This window comes from Excalfactoria chinensis, chromosome 1 (assembly GCF_039878825.1).
Source record: "Excalfactoria chinensis isolate bCotChi1 chromosome 1, bCotChi1.hap2, whole genome shotgun sequence".
NCBI classification, from domain to species: domain Eukaryota; kingdom Metazoa; phylum Chordata; class Aves; order Galliformes; family Phasianidae; genus Excalfactoria; species Excalfactoria chinensis.
Window position 1 is genome coordinate 14,295,434 of NC_092825.1, and position 17,887 is coordinate 14,313,320.

General features: G+C 42.2%; 2 protein-coding genes across 3 annotated transcripts; one reads left to right on the top strand and one right to left on the bottom strand.

Annotated features, from left to right (window-relative positions):
- Nucleotides 1-1,945: 1,945 nt before the first annotated feature.
- Nucleotides 1,946-9,908, bottom strand: ALG10 (ALG10 alpha-1,2-glucosyltransferase). Of its 2 annotated transcripts, none has more exons than XM_072336987.1 (3): nt 9,652-9,908; nt 8,618-8,815; nt 1,946-6,191 (listed from the first exon to the last, which is right to left on the bottom strand). In XM_072336987.1, the coding sequence occupies exons 1-3, from the start codon at nt 9,814-9,816 to the stop codon at nt 5,136-5,138; spliced, it is 1,419 nt and encodes a 472-aa protein (XP_072193088.1). In that variant the 5' UTR covers nt 9,817-9,908; the 3' UTR covers nt 1,946-5,135. The 2 variants fall into 2 exon arrangements, with proteins under 2 accessions (XP_072193088.1, XP_072193097.1); XM_072336996.1 differs by having other exon boundaries at nt 4,814-5,037.
- On the top strand, nt 9,895-12,743 carry TPRKB (TP53RK binding protein). Its single transcript, XM_072337011.1, has 4 exons — nt 9,895-10,208; nt 10,925-11,047; nt 11,337-11,513; nt 12,289-12,743. The coding sequence occupies exons 1-4, from the start codon at nt 10,068-10,070 to the stop codon at nt 12,370-12,372; spliced, it is 525 nt and encodes a 174-aa protein (XP_072193112.1). The 5' UTR covers nt 9,895-10,067; the 3' UTR covers nt 12,373-12,743.
- Nucleotides 12,744-17,887: the final 5,144 nt, after the last annotated feature.

Genomic DNA, 17,887 nt, shown 5'->3' on the forward strand with positions numbered 1-17,887 from the left:
TTTAGGCAGTGTAAATTATACAAGCAGTGAAGGAGCGCAGAGGGAAATGAATAGTATTTATCTTGAAGGCAGACTTAAAGCTCCCCTCGCACATCAGCTAGCTCCAAAATCCCAAACCATTTTTTCTTCCTAGTGCTTTAGAAAAGCGCAAAGTTTTATTTTCTTTTGGCTCTTAACCAATAAATCATCACTCTTCCTCATTTCAGAACAGAATATAGAAAATGGTAAGAAATGATTGAACAAAACTCCAGGTTATTGAAGGAAATCTGCACCGGTACATTTTTAGCATGGATATATGCAGCTTTTGACCATAGTCAGCAAATAAACTCCTTTTCCTTTGGCATGCTCCGGGTTCTTTTTCTGGTGGAATGAAGATGGACAAGGAAAGTTATCCCACACAGCTTCTTGAGACTTCAAAGCAAGCTGACATTTTGCATTGAACTGAAAGGTTTCAAATTAGGCAGAAACGTGGTTGCCAGGAAAATCAACTCCACCACGGCTCATTCTGGCCTAAAAGCTGGGTGCGAGGGCCCACCGGTCACAAGTGCTCTGCCCAAACATGCTGTGCTCCAAAGTAGATCTCAGTAGCAGATAGCTTTCACAAGATGTCTGACAGATGAGTTCCCACCTTCACAGCAGGTGAAGGCCGCAACACAGTGGGCTACTAACATAAAACAATCCCTTTGGTAATGAGAAGCATACAGTGCTGTAGCTGTGTACAAGTGCACACAGCAGTAAGGAATCTCATTTGCAACACAGCAAATGATAGCTAAAAACCAGCCAGGTTGCTCTTACAGGGACTGCAGCTCTGATGTACTTACCCCCACCCACCACCAACATGCCATTTGCTCAGCACCGACCCAGAGGGCAAAATGCTATCTCTGAAATCCGGAATATTCCTGCCTGTGCTCCTTTGTTCTTTTGAAGCTTGCCATTTACATTTAAATTCAACCAGGCAACCCTTTGTTTGAGATTTGATGAGAACCCAGGACAACGCAGCATGATTTACATGTATGCAACGTGCAGGCTTGAAGCAGTGCCTTAAAATTAGAGAGTCCTGGAAGCAATAATCACCATAACCACTCCTTTTGCATTATTTCCGTGACAGTGCTATTAGGAGAGCTGATGTGAAAACATGGAAATGTAATCTCATTAGAAAAGATCTGAAGGTAGCTAAGGACACGAACTTCTGCAATTACATCTTTGGAAAGATCCACAGTGCTACCATTCAAGCCAGTTCATGCCAATTCCAATCAAATGTACGGTCTATCAGTTTACTTCTACGTAGAACAAGGAAATAAAGCACACAAGAAGACTGTTTTAGGAGTGTTTATTTTTTAAGATATGACAATATTTGCTTGATAAAAACAGCAGTGACTGGGCAATGAACCCCTTACCTGTTGCTGACATACAGCTGCAGTTCAAGTAAGCTCACAAGATTTCTTGAGAACATTCAGATACTTATTTACAGATCCACATCCAAGTACTAGAAACACTATTTGATAAACCAACTCATCCTCAAGTTTCAGAAATGTCTTCTAACAGCAACCAGCAGCCTCTTCTTCCAGTTGGTACTTCACAACCCCCAACGTATCCCATTTACTTCTGCAACAGCAATTACCTGTACCAACCCTTTCCCTTCTAATTTCTGCTCTTATAAGCCAGCTTTCACTGGAGCTGAAGGAAAAGATTGAGGTCCTGAACATGCTCTGAGATTAAGCAGAAAGCCCAGTGCCATCAGCTCACAAATTAACGGCATTTGAGCTACACATTGCTAACTGGGTTAGCATTTCAGTCTCACCGAGAGATTCTTTTTATAAAAGAAGTCTCAGCAGACACACAAATGTCACTGAAACAAAGAGAAAAAGCCTATCCTATCTAACAAGAGATGAGCAAGGATGGCAAAGCTCTTTAGGAGGAAAAAAAACCCACAAGCCAACCAAGTGGTGAATATAGATAACAAACTTTATTTCCATAGACTTCGGGTTCAGATTTTTCACAGCACAGAAAGTAGATGATGCATTTAAAATGCAGCATGTCAACCACTCTGGGGCTGACAGCCATTTGAACATTTGTATTGCACATGTGCATCATCCAACAAAAAAGAGCAAATATGTCAGTCTCAAAAGTAGAATTTCTTTGCTTTCTTCTATACATCCTTTTTTTCTTTTATATATATATGTATGGCAATGAATAGAGTATGTGAAGAAAAAAAGAATGCTGGGAAAGTCAGTAATAAAACAGCAGAAGAAAGTCCACCTAAGTTTCTAAGCAATTATTACATTGTAAAACAGACGTTCTGACAGCAAGCTTTCAAGCTGCATTTTGTTCTCTAAGACCAGACATATAAGCTCCATAAATACAAAAAACACTGAAGATGAGAACTAGCTCTTCTTCTGAAACATATCATACCATGTAGATTGCTAATTAAATCCGACGGTATTTTAGCTGAGCTAGTTACTAAAACAAGCAATCAGCCACGACACAGACTTGAAGTTTTCCAGTTCTCAGCAAACGGCGATGCTTGAACCCCAACGCCGCGATTTCCAGCGGCATCACGTTGAGCGTGGGTCGCCCAAGACGATGGCACAAGTCTGCCACCTGCTGAAGAAGAGTCAAACCTGCACTAACAGAACTAAAATCAGAGCGGAGGACTTTTTCCTACAAGACTTTCGGCGGAAGTAATCAATCCACTCATTATCAGAGCAATAGGTAACAACTATTTCAGCGTGCACGTGTTGTTTACGGTGCCAGATTCGTGCTAATTCTGAATACAAGCACGTTGTTAAATGACAATGCGAGCACTCTGATAAATCCCACAATACAGTATTATTCTATCTTACAATACTGGAAACAAACAAGTAAAGCAGTTCACAGAGACCTCTCTACAGAGTACGTTGTGATGGAGAGCTCGCCAGAAAGGTTGTACTCTAACTTTTGGGGGCTTTCTGCATTTGCTTGTCTTTAAAAGAAATGCATCCATGCAGTAATGTACTACAGCACGTACTAAAGCTCTTGTCTTTTCACTTGAAACATGGCTGCTACCTCAGTTGAAAGGATAGGCACAAAGCATAAGCACTGCATCCTAACAGTGCTGACAATTGGAGGCGTTCAAATCCCAACATCAATAGTCATCCTGGACAAAATAAAACAGGATGTACAGGAAGTTTTTCATCTTGTCAAGGCAGCGAACACCTGCTCCTCTATGCAAAGCCAGGAAAACAAACCAAACAAACCAAGTCTAGGAGGTAGGTCAGCATTCTAGCCAGATCCCCACCCGTCCCATGTTACCATTCCAACCTGCTCAGTACTACCATGTGAGGATGAAAATGAAGTTGAAACCTGCCTCTGCTCTTTACTTTGTTTATGTTTTTACTAGAATGTTATACAGAAGCAGAATAGGATGAAGAAGGCATGCAAGACTTTCCCCCCAAATCCATTACAGAATAATCACAGCACAAAACAGCAACCTGGACTCCACAAGAACCATGTCAGATTCTTGGAAAGCAACCCAGTACATTTCTCTTGGCAGTTCAACTTGGTAAAGCCAAATGGAGAGTGATCAAAAACCAGCTTTTCCTGTTGTACACAAATTGCTGACCTGACAACAAGGCAAAAAGAAAGCAGTAACTTTGTGCAAAGTGTTTCAAATGCAATTTCAATAAGCCCACTTACTGAGTGGGCTTTTGGGTTCCCTTGGAAGAAACAGGGTTGCAAAGACATTGGACAGGAGAACTGAGATAACCACACTCTTCATGGGAAGGGCTCAGAGCCAGAATATTGATCTGCACACAGTAAAGCAAAAAAGTAACAGAACCACTAAATGTGAGCAACTCCACAGCACTGTCTTTTGAAGTGGGATTCCATTTCAGAGTGACTGGAGTGGCAATAGCATAAGAAATTCCCACAGGTGGGACTGCAGTACTTTAGAGGCCTTAGAGATGCTACACAGCATGTGAAACTTTCGATCCCCCCCAGCACATCGTTTAGTTATGTTTATAAAAACTGCTTCACTGTTAACTTGAATTTTTTCTGGCCTCATTAAAGCTATTTGCTGACAGGGACCATTACAGCCTCTTTTTATTCTGAAGATAATGCACTGAATGCTTTTCAACCAACCAACCAACAACAAATGACAACCATTGTATTTTGCCCTGGTAAAGGATACACCTTCCCCCTAGTTCCATTAGATTTGCATGTATATGAAAAGCACTTAAAAGAGCAATTCAGTAGTGCCATTAGTAATTGTTTAAGATTACAAGTCAAAGATCTTGAAAACACTGAGTTCGATTTGGAATTGCAAGTGCACTCCTATCCGACTTGAATACAAACTGTGAATGCAGAACTTTGGGACATAAAAGCCCTATTATTTAAAGGGGCATTCATTATACTGCATTCCACCGTGTAAGGACACGTTTCAGGCTGACACAGGTAAATTACTCCCTTTCTAATAGGCTACAATATCAACTGCAATTTACCTTTTGTTGCACAGTAACATTTATTCCCCCAAAGAATGCACATGCAGGCAGCCTCCACTGTATTTTCTAACTATCAGTTTGAAATAAAATTTCCAAGACGTCCTAATGATGAAAGAGCCAACATTCTGTTTGCAAAACTCATGTAAGCATTTATTGATCCGAGAAAAATAATCCACAAAATTCAGTAGGATGTAGGTGCTTTTGCAAACGTTACCGTTGAGCAGTATTTCATACCTTGACCTTTAGCAGCCACAGATGGAAGCGGCCTGTTCCAAAGAGGAAATATGCATCCCAATGTAACACTTACACATGCTGTTTTAAAGACAAACCTCCGAAACATAAGCTATCATTTCTTGAAGTACATTAGAGATTAGAGTGAAGGATGACTGTAAACATCTCTCTCATGTTTCACATTAATTACTGGTTAAGTAAGTGTTCCCAAATTTCATCTCCTACCAAATGTGTTCATTCCAGGAGTTCAGAAATTCAATATCTGTGTATTGTAACATATCACATTCAGTTCCAAGAACATAAGCAATTTCCTTCCTTCTCCGGTCCTCTAGGAAGAAGATGGTCCATATATAATACAGAACTTTGTTCCAGAGTCCACAGTTCTGAAAAACATCTGGCTTTTCATAAGGTAAGGTTATAAAAAAGTCACCACATAAACCTCTGGACTTCTATGCTATTTGGCCATTGGAATGTTTTGTTTAGGAAAAGATAAAATGTTACTGCATTCACAACAACGTAAAAAGCCAACTCAACAAGTTGTCTATAAACAGGTGGGAACGGAATATTGAGCCTGTATATTAAGAATGGCAAAATAAAGTAACGGAACTCTAACAGCTTTTGGGGAACTGTGACTGCTAATAAACATACAAAATACATTAAGATCCAGAATATCGATTTTGATTTTATTGTATCAACAAAACTCCAGCCAGCAAATATATAGGCTGGAACTAACACGTATTTTACAAGCTCGTGTCTTTGGAAGATCTTTCTCCAGACGTAGAACGTGTAATGTCTATTATCTGCTAGCAAATACTTATGAACATAAGTAAATTTCCAAGTCAAGAACAAAGAGATGGCAGCGATTAGGATGTACTGCATTCGGTGCCTTCGCAATGACTGCAGGAATTTCCTGATTTTAGTGGGGGTCAGTAAATGAGGGAAGGAAAAAAAGAGAGTAAAGGACAAAAAATAGAACAGCTGGGGAAAGTGCAAGCAGGCTTCGTGGCTACTTCTGTCACCAACAACTATTCCACCATTAATGAAGACAAAAATAAAGAATGCAATTACTAATACAATGTATGGCCATGTTAAAGCAGTAAGTGTAATTAAGTTTTTAGGTGACGTGAGATATTCAGTAAGAAATCGCATGATTAAGGTCAGATCAGAAAACGATGTTCTCATGGAAGAGATCCTTTCATCTTTCTTTTTCAGTAACTCTGTCTTCCAGGCTTCATTTAGCTTTTCTGCAACAACATTTCCAGCACAAAACGCTGTCCACACGATATTCGTCTGACGAAACATGAAAGCACAAAATCCAAGCAGAGCTGAAGCTTTATGGTTACCATAAAGGCACATTAAATACGCAAAGAGAGTAAAAAATACTGATCCTGTGTCCGTATAATAAAGGAACGTAAAAAAATAAAGGGTGGGAAATGTTGCAAGAGTTAATGAAGACAAGATTCGCTGGAAACCTGACACAGCCTAGAGAAGAAGCAGAGAAATATGATTAGTAATGTCCAGTTAAAAAAACACATATATTTGCAAGAATTCCATTACAATGATATAGCTTCTCTGACACCCTTTGATTCTGTTGTTGTATGGCCACATATGCTACATTTCTGTTAAGTTCCTGCTATGTTAATATAGAATGTCGGCCAATACAATGTTAAAAGACAAATAAATACATCAAACTATTGGTGGTGAGATAAATACATGGCAAAGAAAATACACCAACTACTTTTATAAATCAGGGGTTCATATATGTGTGACATCAGAATCATTGTGGGACTGTAATTGCTCCCACATCTAGGATAAAAGAAATATACTAATGGGAAAAAGAAAAGAAACTCGGTCCTTTATGTCATTGCAGTCTCATTATCACATTCTGTTTGTAAGACAGCAAAAAACACCATGCTGTTTTGCCTTTTGAAGCCAACCCACAAAATGGCCAGCTCAAGTTTCTAATCATTGGTGCAGCTTTCATTATTTACTTTCATTATAATTCACAAGTCAAAAAAGAAACTTTAAAGAAGACAGGAGACAGTACAGCTTAAAACTTCTGCCCACTGTCTCACTACACAATGTGATGCAATTCACAACATTAAAAAATGCTGCGTGATGTTTCTGAAGGATGTCGTGCTGGATGAAACAGCCACCACCATAAAGAAAACAGGATAGAGAAAACACTGAGCTCAAAGAAGCAGCAACAACAGAAACACGAGTTTTCATGGTTGTACTATTATCAAGAAATCTTATGTTTTCTTACAAATACATTTCAATCTCCAAACATCAAATTATGTATTCCAAAAAAGGAAACAACTCATTGAATTTGACCTAATTTGGTGTCTTACCAAGTGCGTAAGTCTCCTTTAAGAAAACGCATCCTTTACAGTAAAGGAATTGGGGAACAGGAGAAATATTCTTACGGATAAAAAGTGAAACTAAAGAACTTTCACTATGTTGAAAGACATTGATTAGAACATTAACCACTGAAAAAAAATTACCTACTGCAATGGTGCTTCAGTGCTTTAAAAATGCATCTGTATTTGTCTTATATCCAAACTGATCTGTTACGGTCTAGATGAGTGGACAGCCAAATAGGTACAAATGGGCTATATCAAACTCTACCCGAAGGTAATAATACTAGAGGCATCTCAACCAGGACCCATCCTGTTTAACATCTTTCTCATTAATCTGAAACAACAGAATACGCTCACCAAGTCTGCAGTACCACTGGCCTGTGGTGACTCAGACAATATACTCAGGGACAGGGCTGCCATTCAGAGTGACCTACACAGGCTGGAGAGTGGAACTACAGAAATCTTACAAAATTCAACAAAAGCAAATGTAAATGCCTGTATCAGGGAAGTAAGAATCTCCTGCAATGGCACAGCCTTGGCATGGAGAAGCTGAGGATCCACTTTGGAAAAGAACCCCAGGGGTCTCAGGAGGCATCAAGGTGAAAATGAACCAGCAGCGTGCCCTGGCACCCAGGAACAGCAACAGCCTCTTGAGCTGCACTGGCAAAAAGGTAGCAGCAGGGACCCACAAGGATCATCAACTCATAGCTCCACACAAGACCACACAAAAATCAAACCATAGTTCTGGGACTGTTGTCCAAATGATTCTTAAACTCCAATAGCTTGGGGCCATGTTCACTGCCCTGGGCAGCCTGTTCTGTGCCCACCGCCCTCTGGTGCAGACCCTTTCCCCAACCCCTCTTCCCAACCCTCCCCTGACACAGCTCCATGCCGTTCCCTCGGGCCCTGTCGCTGTCATACAGCGCAGAGCTCAGCGCTGCCCTCCGCTCCCTGTGAGGAGCTGCAGCCGCCATCAGGCCTGCTGGTAGTGCTGGGCCTGCTGCACCCTAGGGTACAGTTGGCCATTTTGGCTGCCAGGGCTCACTGCTGGCTCACACTGAACATGCCATCAGCCAAAATCCCCAGACCCTTTTCCACGAAGCTACAGAGCTCTTTCTAACTTGCATTATTTTCCAACTACATACTGACATTGAATGTAGTATCTTCTCTAAAGAACACATTTTGATTCAAACATGGCTTACAGGGTTTCATTCAGGTAAAGCTTTGTGGAGAATCCTAACCAATTAAATTAGTTATTATCCTTTGGACAAGTTCACATGCAAATTATTTTAAGTCTTATTTCACAGAATTTTATAGAATTGTTTTGACTTGGAACAGACCCTTAAAGGTCATCTAATCTAATTCACCTTCAACAAACAGGGACATGTACAGCTAGATCAGGGTGGTCCAGCCTGACCTTCAGTGTCTCCAGGGACAGGGCATCCACCACGTCCCTGGGCAACCTGTTCCAGTGCTTCACTACCCTTATTATAAAAACATGGTCTAGAAATTGCATATACTGGTACATAAAACAATCCTACTTTGTACCTTATTTTTCTGATGGATCTTCAGCAGAAGGAGGTACAACAGGTAGAAGTTGCCGGCGCTGATGAGGAGGTTGATGAACCTGAGCATGCCGGTGGAACACACCACGTTGCCCGTCCAGCCAAAGAGCCAGGCTGCCGGCTTCACCACGCCAACGGACAGCAGGTACAGACCTGGGGGGGTGGTGATCATGGGATCCCACTGCAGAATGGGGGACAGGGGTCAGAGGGCTGCTGTCACGCAAAAACCGCACCACAGATGTGCAGAAGGGCTTGGATGTGCAACTCCAACCTCTGCTCTGCTTTCTTAATCACAGAACTGTAGGGGCCAGAAGGGATCTGTAGAGATCATCAAGTCCAACCTCTTACTGAAGCAGGTTCCCTATGGCAGGTCACACATGTAGGTGTCCAGATGGGTCTTGCCTACCTCCTAAGAAGGAGACCTCTCTGGGCAGCCTGCTCCAGTGCTCCATCACTCTGACAGTAAAGAATTTCTTCCTTGTGTCAGTATGGAACTTCATCTGTTCCAGTTTGTGCCCATTTCCCCTTGTTCTACTGTTGCTCGCCACTAAAGAGTCTGTCCCCAACAATGTGACTCCTGTCCTGTAGGTACTTATAAACACTGATGAGATCCCCTCTCAGCCCTCTCTTCTCCCGGCTGAACAGCCCCAGGTCTCTCAGCCTTTCCTCATAAGGGCGATGCTCCAGGCCTCCAGTCATCTTTGTGACCCTCTGCTGGACTCCCTCCAGCAGCCCCCCATCTTTCTGGCACTGGGGAGCCCAGAACTGGACACACTAATCCAACTGCGGCTTCACCAGGGCAGAGCAGAGGGGGAGGATCGCCTCGCTCGTTAACGTGGATGTCTAATGAATTTCAGGCATTAGCAGCCAGGCACGGCACAGCGGGGACCACCCTCCCGTGCGACTTCAGCTCCCCGCTCCCTCCTAAGCAATCACCCATCCTGAGCGGACGGAGCCGACAGCGACAGCTGCCGCCCGGAGGTGCCCCTAGAAAACAGCCCCGAGGGCCGGGCCCACCTGCAGGAAGCGGCCCTGGCAGTAGGCCTGCGCCTGCGGGACGTGGAAGATCTCGTCCATGTAAGGCTCCCGCAGGCGGCGGTTGACGGCGGCGAAGAGCAGCGACGAGAGCAGGAAGGCGCCGCTCATGGCGGCCGAGAAGCCGTACGCCTCAACCCCCTCCATGCTGCCGCCGGGAAGCGGCCCCGCGTCCCGGAGGGCCGCGTGCGGGCAGCGCTGGGACGGCAGGCGGGGCGAGGGGAGGAACGAGGGAGGGAAGGAGGAGCCGGCTGCCGTGCGGTGCGGCCTGCGTGCTGCTCAGCCCGGCGGCCGCAAAAAGCGTCTCGAGCGGATACGAGCGGGATTGAAACGCTGTTATATATGAGACGGCAATAGCGCTCCTCTGCCTGCTCGGCCGTCCCCGCCGGCGCTGCGGGATGCACCTCACGCACCCGCTGGAGCTGTTCCCCGAGCGCAGCGTCACGCTGCTCCTCTTCAACCGCGTGCGGAACGCCGCTGCCCTGCGGAAGAAGGCCATGGAGGGCTCCATCGAGGGAGCGCTGATAAACCCTGCCATGGTGAGAGGGCGCTTTCCTGGTGTGCCGCGCTGCGGTACCGCCCTGAAGGCCGCGGGCCGGGCGGGCGCTGAGGGGCTGTGCTCAGTTCTGGGCTTCTGACAAGAAACACCCTGGAGTGTGTCCTGAGAAGGGCATGGAGCTGTGAGGGGGGTGGAGCACAGGTGTGATGGGGAGCCGCTAAGGGGCTGGGGTGGGTCAGTATGGAGAAGAGGAGGCTCGGGGAGGCCTTATTGCTGTCTACAATGATTGGAAGGGAAGATGTAGTGAAGCAGGGTTTGGCCTCTGCTCCCAGGTAACAGTGGTTGGACAAGAGGTAATGGCCTCATGTGCCAGGGAAGGTTCAGGTTGGATATTAGGAAGGATTTCTTCCCAGCAAGTGGTGAGACACTGGCACAGGCTGCCCAGGGAGTTGGTGCAGTCAGTGCCCCTGGAGGTGTTCAGGAGCCATGGAGATGTGGCACTGGGGGATGTGTGTTAGTGGGCACGGTAAGCATGGAAAAACAGTTGGGCTAGAGGATCTTAGTGGTCTTTTCCAACCCTTACTATTCTATTATTTCCCCACTCAGCAAGTAATCCATTGACTTCAGGAGAACAAGAGCTGCTATTTTGATGTTTTTGATTCCGGACTTAGGCTATAAAAATCAGTCGATTAGAATTTTGCCCGGAGTCTAAAATACCACTTTAAATTTCTGTTTAACTTTGGTTGTATTTTGCAGATCGTAGATCCTTTTCAAGTTCTTGTGGCAGCCAACAAAGCTGTTCATCTACACAAGATAGGTAAAATGAAGACCAGAACTCTCAATGCAGAAATTATCTTCAACCTTTCACCAAACAACAATGTAAGATAGACTCTTCAAATGTCATTTTTGCCAGAGAAACTTGCTAATAACCTTGCAGCCAGACAAATATAGGTATCTGCTTAACCTAGCAAACTAATAGAAGTTACTGTTGTTTTTAGTAACACTAATATATTGATATCTCCTGTTGCTTTTCAGAGTTCCATTAAGATAAAATATGTTAATTTATTCTTTTGGTTTATTTGATCCACTAACTGAAAAGAACATAGCAAGAACATGATTATTTTGATGTAAGGAGTGTAATATTTTGATGTTTTTAATCTTTCCCTAGATTTCAGATGCATTTAAGAAGTTTGGCATTTCAGACAATGACACAGCAGTGCTCATTGTCCTGGTTGTAGACAGAGAAAAAACGGTAAATCTGGAAGATATTGCATCTCAAGTAGAAGGCCAACAGGTTTCTCTAGATGAGCTTCCTCAGCTAACAGACATTGCCAAAGTTAAAAAGGTATGCGACCAAAAGGGATGGCTGGGTTTAATAAAAGGAGTAATGTATGTAATTGTCTGATAGCATATCTCAATTTTCACGTAGGGTTTTTATTTCTTCAACATGAGTGTAAACTTGATTTACATGAAACCTTATTTTTTTTTAATTTTTGTTACTTCAGAAAAGAGTTTCAGGCGTCACACGCTGGGATCACTAATTTTAAGGCATCAGATTCCTTGAGACAATCAGGAAGTTGGACCATAAAAAAGAATTCCAGCCTGGTGCCCACCGTACAGTCACTTTTGCTTCCTGTTTTCTCAGACAAATAGGCGTAGAATTGAAAACAAATTTTCAGTCCTAAGGAATTTCATAATCTTAAACAGCCAAATAGATTCAACATGGGTGGCTAAATAAAAATGTGTTGATTAGCTGCTAGGAGCTCTGTTAGGACTTGTGCGCTCTTAACAGATCACCATATGCTAGAAAGGTATCTTGAATAATATGTGTTTGAGGAATATTCTTGAAGAATATCCAGCCCACATATAAAAGTCAAGTAGTTTATATCTTCTTGTTCATCTCTATCATGGGAGGCAGCAGCAAAATTGGACCAATCGTAGCATATCTAAGAGTACTGTTTATCTACTTTATCTAGCCTGCAAGACAAGATTCTAACCTAAAAAGGGGGAAATCTGTGTGTGTGTGTGTGTGTGTGTGTGTGTGCTTCTCGAATGTATGCAATCCCATACATTTTCCTTACACAGCTTTTGTTCTTTCTGTTCTTTTTTTTTCCCTGCAGATATACAAGATTACTCCTCAGGAAGAGAAAATTGGCACCTTATTAGATGGTATTATTTGCAGGATCTCAACAAAAGATGTTTAATGTAAATGTGGAAATAAATACTTTTTTGAAGTAAAACGAGGTCTTATATAGATATAAAACAACAGTTTATCCTGCATCTCAGAGAATGCCGTGTGGTAGTGAGTTGTTTGGTGACATCTGAACTTTAACCGGAGATATAGGGGTAGTCTGAGCCGTATTCTAAGCACAGAGAGCAGTTTGGCTGTGCTGAGCACAATTTGCCATCACCATTTCAGTCCATTTTCCAAACAAGAAGAACCAAGTTTTGTCAGTTCATTAAGGTCATCATAAACAGAAGGCTTGGAAATCTGTATTTACTCTTTCAGCAAATGTTTTGTTATCACCAGGTAACAAAACTACACCAATTGTGAATAATTCTTTTGTTGACCCTACCTTGATTTGATTTGGGACTCCAGCAGATGGTATCAGTTTAACAATTCTGCAGCATTGAACTAATTGCTTTGCTGAACCAAAGGGGGTACCAGGGAAATGACAAGGTTTATCATAAGAAAAGATTCAAGAGAGGTGGCTGTATAAGGATGTATAAGGTATAAGAATAGTTTTTTCCTCTTGAAAGGAAAATGTGAGGCAGTAGTAAGAGATGGAGCTTGGAGGGCCTTGAGTCTTTTGGAATAAACTGTGTAACACCTGTGCTGAGAGGATGACCATGTAAAATAAAAGATGTGTTTTCATTTTCTGATGGTGCCGTCAGTGCATCATATCATCAGATTTGCTGTCTCAACTGCCAACATTGTTTGTGGTAGCTTAAAATAACAGTAGACGTTTATGCTTAAACCACAGCCTTTTTTGATCATGTGTAAATCATCAGTCCACTCTGTTCAATATAAAGAAATATTAATGAAGAGATCACTGCATGATAATTGATACATGCATTCCAAGATGGGGTTCTCAGCTTCTAATTCTTGTGAATCTATTTAATTGGTGTAGAACTAGTAACTAGTTTGTTACTATTGTCATGCATTCCAAGTTAAATTAAGAAAGTGATATATTATGAGAGCTGTTTTTCTGGGTCAACTTGCTGGTACATCTAAGCCAGTCTGAGAACTGCCTCTTGTTAAGGACTGTGATTCCCCCTCAGAGCAGGATTATACCTGCAGTATTTACAAAGCCAACAACTGTATCATAAATGATGATGTGCAGCCAGCTGCTCTAGCTTTTTGCGTGTGTTTTGGTTCTGTTTGTTGCCAGTGCAGCTTTTTCTATATTATGCACATGTATGATGAGTTGTTCTGAAAGTCAGTGGCTAAAACCTAATATTTCACATAACTATCTTTTCTGCTTGAATGCTTTGCAATATATTAATTTCTTAGGGGAAAATAAACAAGGTATGTATAAAGCTGCATTTTGCAGTGGGATTGTAGTACTTGATAAAGTTAACGGGTATTCATTACTGAGTTAAAATGGCCCCCAAGCTTTCAGCCCAGGCAGATCTCAAGTATGACTTATCTGAACTCCTGGCCCGTCCATCATATAAGAGGTGTACCTCTGACTGTGTGGTGGATGTGCACTTTAGGAAGACCTGATGCTCTCATGGCTGAGGCAGTCATCCTCCAGTTGGGTGTCAGCAAGCAGCTTTCTCCTGTAGGATGGTGCGTGTGTGCAGGATCTGATGTATATACCCAGCACATGTCTGGGGAGAGATGTACCTTCTGTCATATGGCAAATTCAACAGCGACATGAAAGGGACGCACACGTTCATCAAGGAAAGAGGGAAGCAGAGCATAGGCTGCCTCCACATCCGCGCGATTTCTCCTGATTTATCCGTGGCTACTTCGAAAGGCAACTGTTACAAAAACAGCAGCGCAAGCAATCGAGACTAATTTTTCTCCAGTTTGTACATGTGAAATGGGTGGTTGTAAAAGTCAAGTATGTAGCTTAATATTCTATATACAGTACATGCAACCAGGCCCCATATGGTCTATGGCTACGTTTTTAATACACTAAGCTTCTATTTTCATATTTCTGCTTGACCTGTTCTTGAGGATGTGTGACCAAAGCTTTGCTCTCATTATAAACCACAATGAAGTGATTTACCCAAAGAGGAGGTTTTACCTGAATCCTGCAATTCAGTCAGAGCTGCATAGACACAGGAATACTGATTCCACGGTGGTCTGTTTAGAGGTGACACAGATACGTCTTTTTTGGTACTGCACTGTGCAAAGATGGCCAGATGGCCCTACAACAAAAGATGCTTACAAATACAATGTATTTGGTGGGTTTATTCCTGAGTTCACAAATGTGTTACAAGAAGTTAAACAAACGCAGATGCACGACCCATTGTCAAACTCTTTTCAGCCACTGAGATGAGTATTTGACTTCTTCAGAGGTCCTTCTTGGCCTGCAGGATAGCTGTTTCTGCTTTGTTCCTATGTTGTGACGTGACAGATCAGTTGCTTGTTTATATATATACAGTATGTTTTACCACGGTAATATTAGCAGAGGTAGAGAATGGACAACGTAAGACAAAAAACGGAAAGCTGCGTAGATATACAGAAGATTGACAGATAAAAACATTAGTTGAAACTTTGTTCCTGCAAGCATGTTGTGCTTAAAATTAGACATGCAAATGGTAATACAAACATGTTTACAGTGCAGTTTTATGTTACCTTATTCACAGTCACATTCTGTACTTTGCCTATTGAATGTCTTCAAAGGTTCAGTTCCCAAGTAACCATGGTTGAAGCGGTTTCAAGTAAGCTATAATACACGGGTACCATTTGTTGTACCTCCTGGGTACAAATAATCGGTACAAATATATATGTTTTAATATTTAACAGGGAGAGCAGACTGTTGCTATACATATGAATCCTTTCTTGCCCAGGCTCCCCAGATTGCCATTAGAAGGACCATGACAATTACTGTGTACAGTGTAAGGACTGTAGCAAGCTCATCTCCATGCTGTTGCTTGAATGCAGAGGTACTGTGCCAGTTCTCATGTGTGCTGGCATTGGTTTTCTGCCTGTGAGCTCGGAGAGAATGTATCCTGCCATAACAAAAAACAAGACTAAGATAAAAATTATTCTGTTTATTAATAGTTCTATGGTGTTTATAATGAAGCTCAGAGTATGTATTAAATCATAGACTAGATTTGGGAAAGAGCTCTTCAAACTCAATGAGGCTAATAATGTCATTTCCATAATTGGAAACGCAGAACATTTACCAGCCATTTGGTATATCTCTCACACTGACAGGCGGAGAGACTGCATATAGGCTTCTGAGAGGATGTACGGTGCTCTTATTCTCTACTGTTGATACAGGTCGGTTTTATGAGTGAAAACATACCTTTACATTTTGCAGTATTATAATAGAATCATAGAATGGCTTGGGTTGGAAGGGACCTCAAGGATCATTAAGCTCCAACCCGCCTGCCACAGGCAGGGCTCCAACCTCCACATTTAATACTAGACCAGGCTGCCCAGGGCCCCATCCAATCTGGCCTTGAACACCTCCAGGGACGGGGCATCCACAGCCTCTCTGGGCAGCCCATTCCAGCACCTCACCACTCTCATTTTAAAGAACTTTCCTCTGATATCCAACCTAAATCTTCCCTCCTTCAACTTAAAACCATTTCCCCTTGTCCTGCTGTTATCTACCCTTTCAAAGAGTTGACTCCCCTGCTATTTACAGGCTCCCTTTAGGTACTGGAAGGCTGCAATGAGGTCACCCCACAGCCTTCTTTTCTCCAGGCTGAACAAGCTCAGCTCCCTCAGCCTATGTATGTGATGTATTCTGAGGGTAACAGGGTTAAATATATTTTAAAAAATCATAATCTTTAATTTATGGAAATAAGAGCAACACATGCAATGACACTTTCCCATTCTGCTCTGGCAGTGTATTTCGATTTCGGTGGTCTGTGGCAAGGTATTCTTTAACTGGAGATACCGGTCAGAAGTAAGCAGTATCTCCATATTTCTCTGTGTGAACATTTTACATAGCTTTACCACCTTCCCCAGGTGGTTTGAAAGAGCTACATTATAGTAAGAGACCTCCAGTCACTGTTATCCCAACTGAACAATTGCCTGCTCAGCCCTAGTGAGGCTGCTTCCTTTTTTGAAGAGAGAAAAATGTTGAATGCCCACAAATCCACCTGAATTGAAATACTGAAAGGAGATCTATCAGCTTGTGAATTTCATAGTTCTTAGAAAAGGCTCTGAAAACTATCAGATGTATTAAAGCTCTGGTTCATACATGTTTTCTGCTGTTATTATCAAAAAAAGAGTAGGGGTTACCAAGGAAAATGTTATGGAATATACAGCTTGAATGTAAAGAGGTTTTAAGCACAAATGATACTTTTGCACAGTTGGAAGGAAGCTGTCAGAACTGACTTTTAAAAATGAAAGTCTAGGAATGCATTCTGCAAAGGTAATTCATCAGTAAAGATGGGTTCAGCAGCTGAGATTTTACAGAAAGTATTTTTAGAATAAGAAATACGCATTTATCATCAGCACTGGGACAAGGGCTGCCTTCTGTCTTATGTAAGCACACATCAAGTAACATAGCTCATGATTATCTGGCAACAGCATGTTAAGACTGAAAGCTGAATATTTTCCCTGTCAACATTTTGCTTTCCTGTCTCTATTTGCCTGAGGGGAATGCAGTGTGTGCAGCTTACCTCCTGGAAACATTCATGTTATCTTGCTGATTGAGTCCGCAATGAATCAGATTTCTTCTTGCAGAGATGAAGTTGTCCTTTTTTTATCCCCACGTCCTTTCACAAGAGAGGAAAATCTTCGCTCTGTGCCAACACAAAGAATCTTTCTCCCAAGCTCATCAGTTTGACCAATGCCAGTCTGAGGGTGCTTAGTATGTCCCCATCAGCATTCTTGAATTACTGGTCTTCTAGAGATAATTTAGTCACAGCTCTTCACAAAATTACCTGAAGCAGCTCACAAGGCAAGTGATGAGTAATCCCAGAGACTGACTTCTTATAGCTGCTGGGATCCCTTCTTTATAAACAGTGCCTAGCCGCTAAAATGCTGCCAAATTCATAGCAACAGAAGTGAGGCACAGATGGAGGGTGTTGGTGATGAAACATGCAGGATGAGCTGTAAGTTACAGTGTTCCATTAGATCACAGGCTATTTTTTGCATAAAACTTAGTTCCTTTCTACAGTTGTAATTGGGTTTAACTTGCCTGGAATGAAATTTCAAGCCGCCATCACTTAAATGCACACTAATAGTCAGATATTTTTATTAAAAAAAAAGGTGTTTTCTTTAAAAACCTGATTATTTTTATGACACAATCATATCTCAGTGGGCAGTCAATAAACAGCATATCAGCACAAAAACATTTGGATACTTATGGTTAATAACTAAGCTGTCTAAGCCACTCGGAGCCTTAATTAATGAGATACTGTGCCAATGCAGAAGTTCTCCAGAAAGCTATACGTTACATGATTAGTTGGGTTTGTGATGGTTTGATGTGCTAAATGCAGTAGTGCAGCAAGCATTTGTAGGACACAAGAATACATAGTATTAACATTTGTAATTTAGGTAGAAGTCCTTCTTTCCCAAAA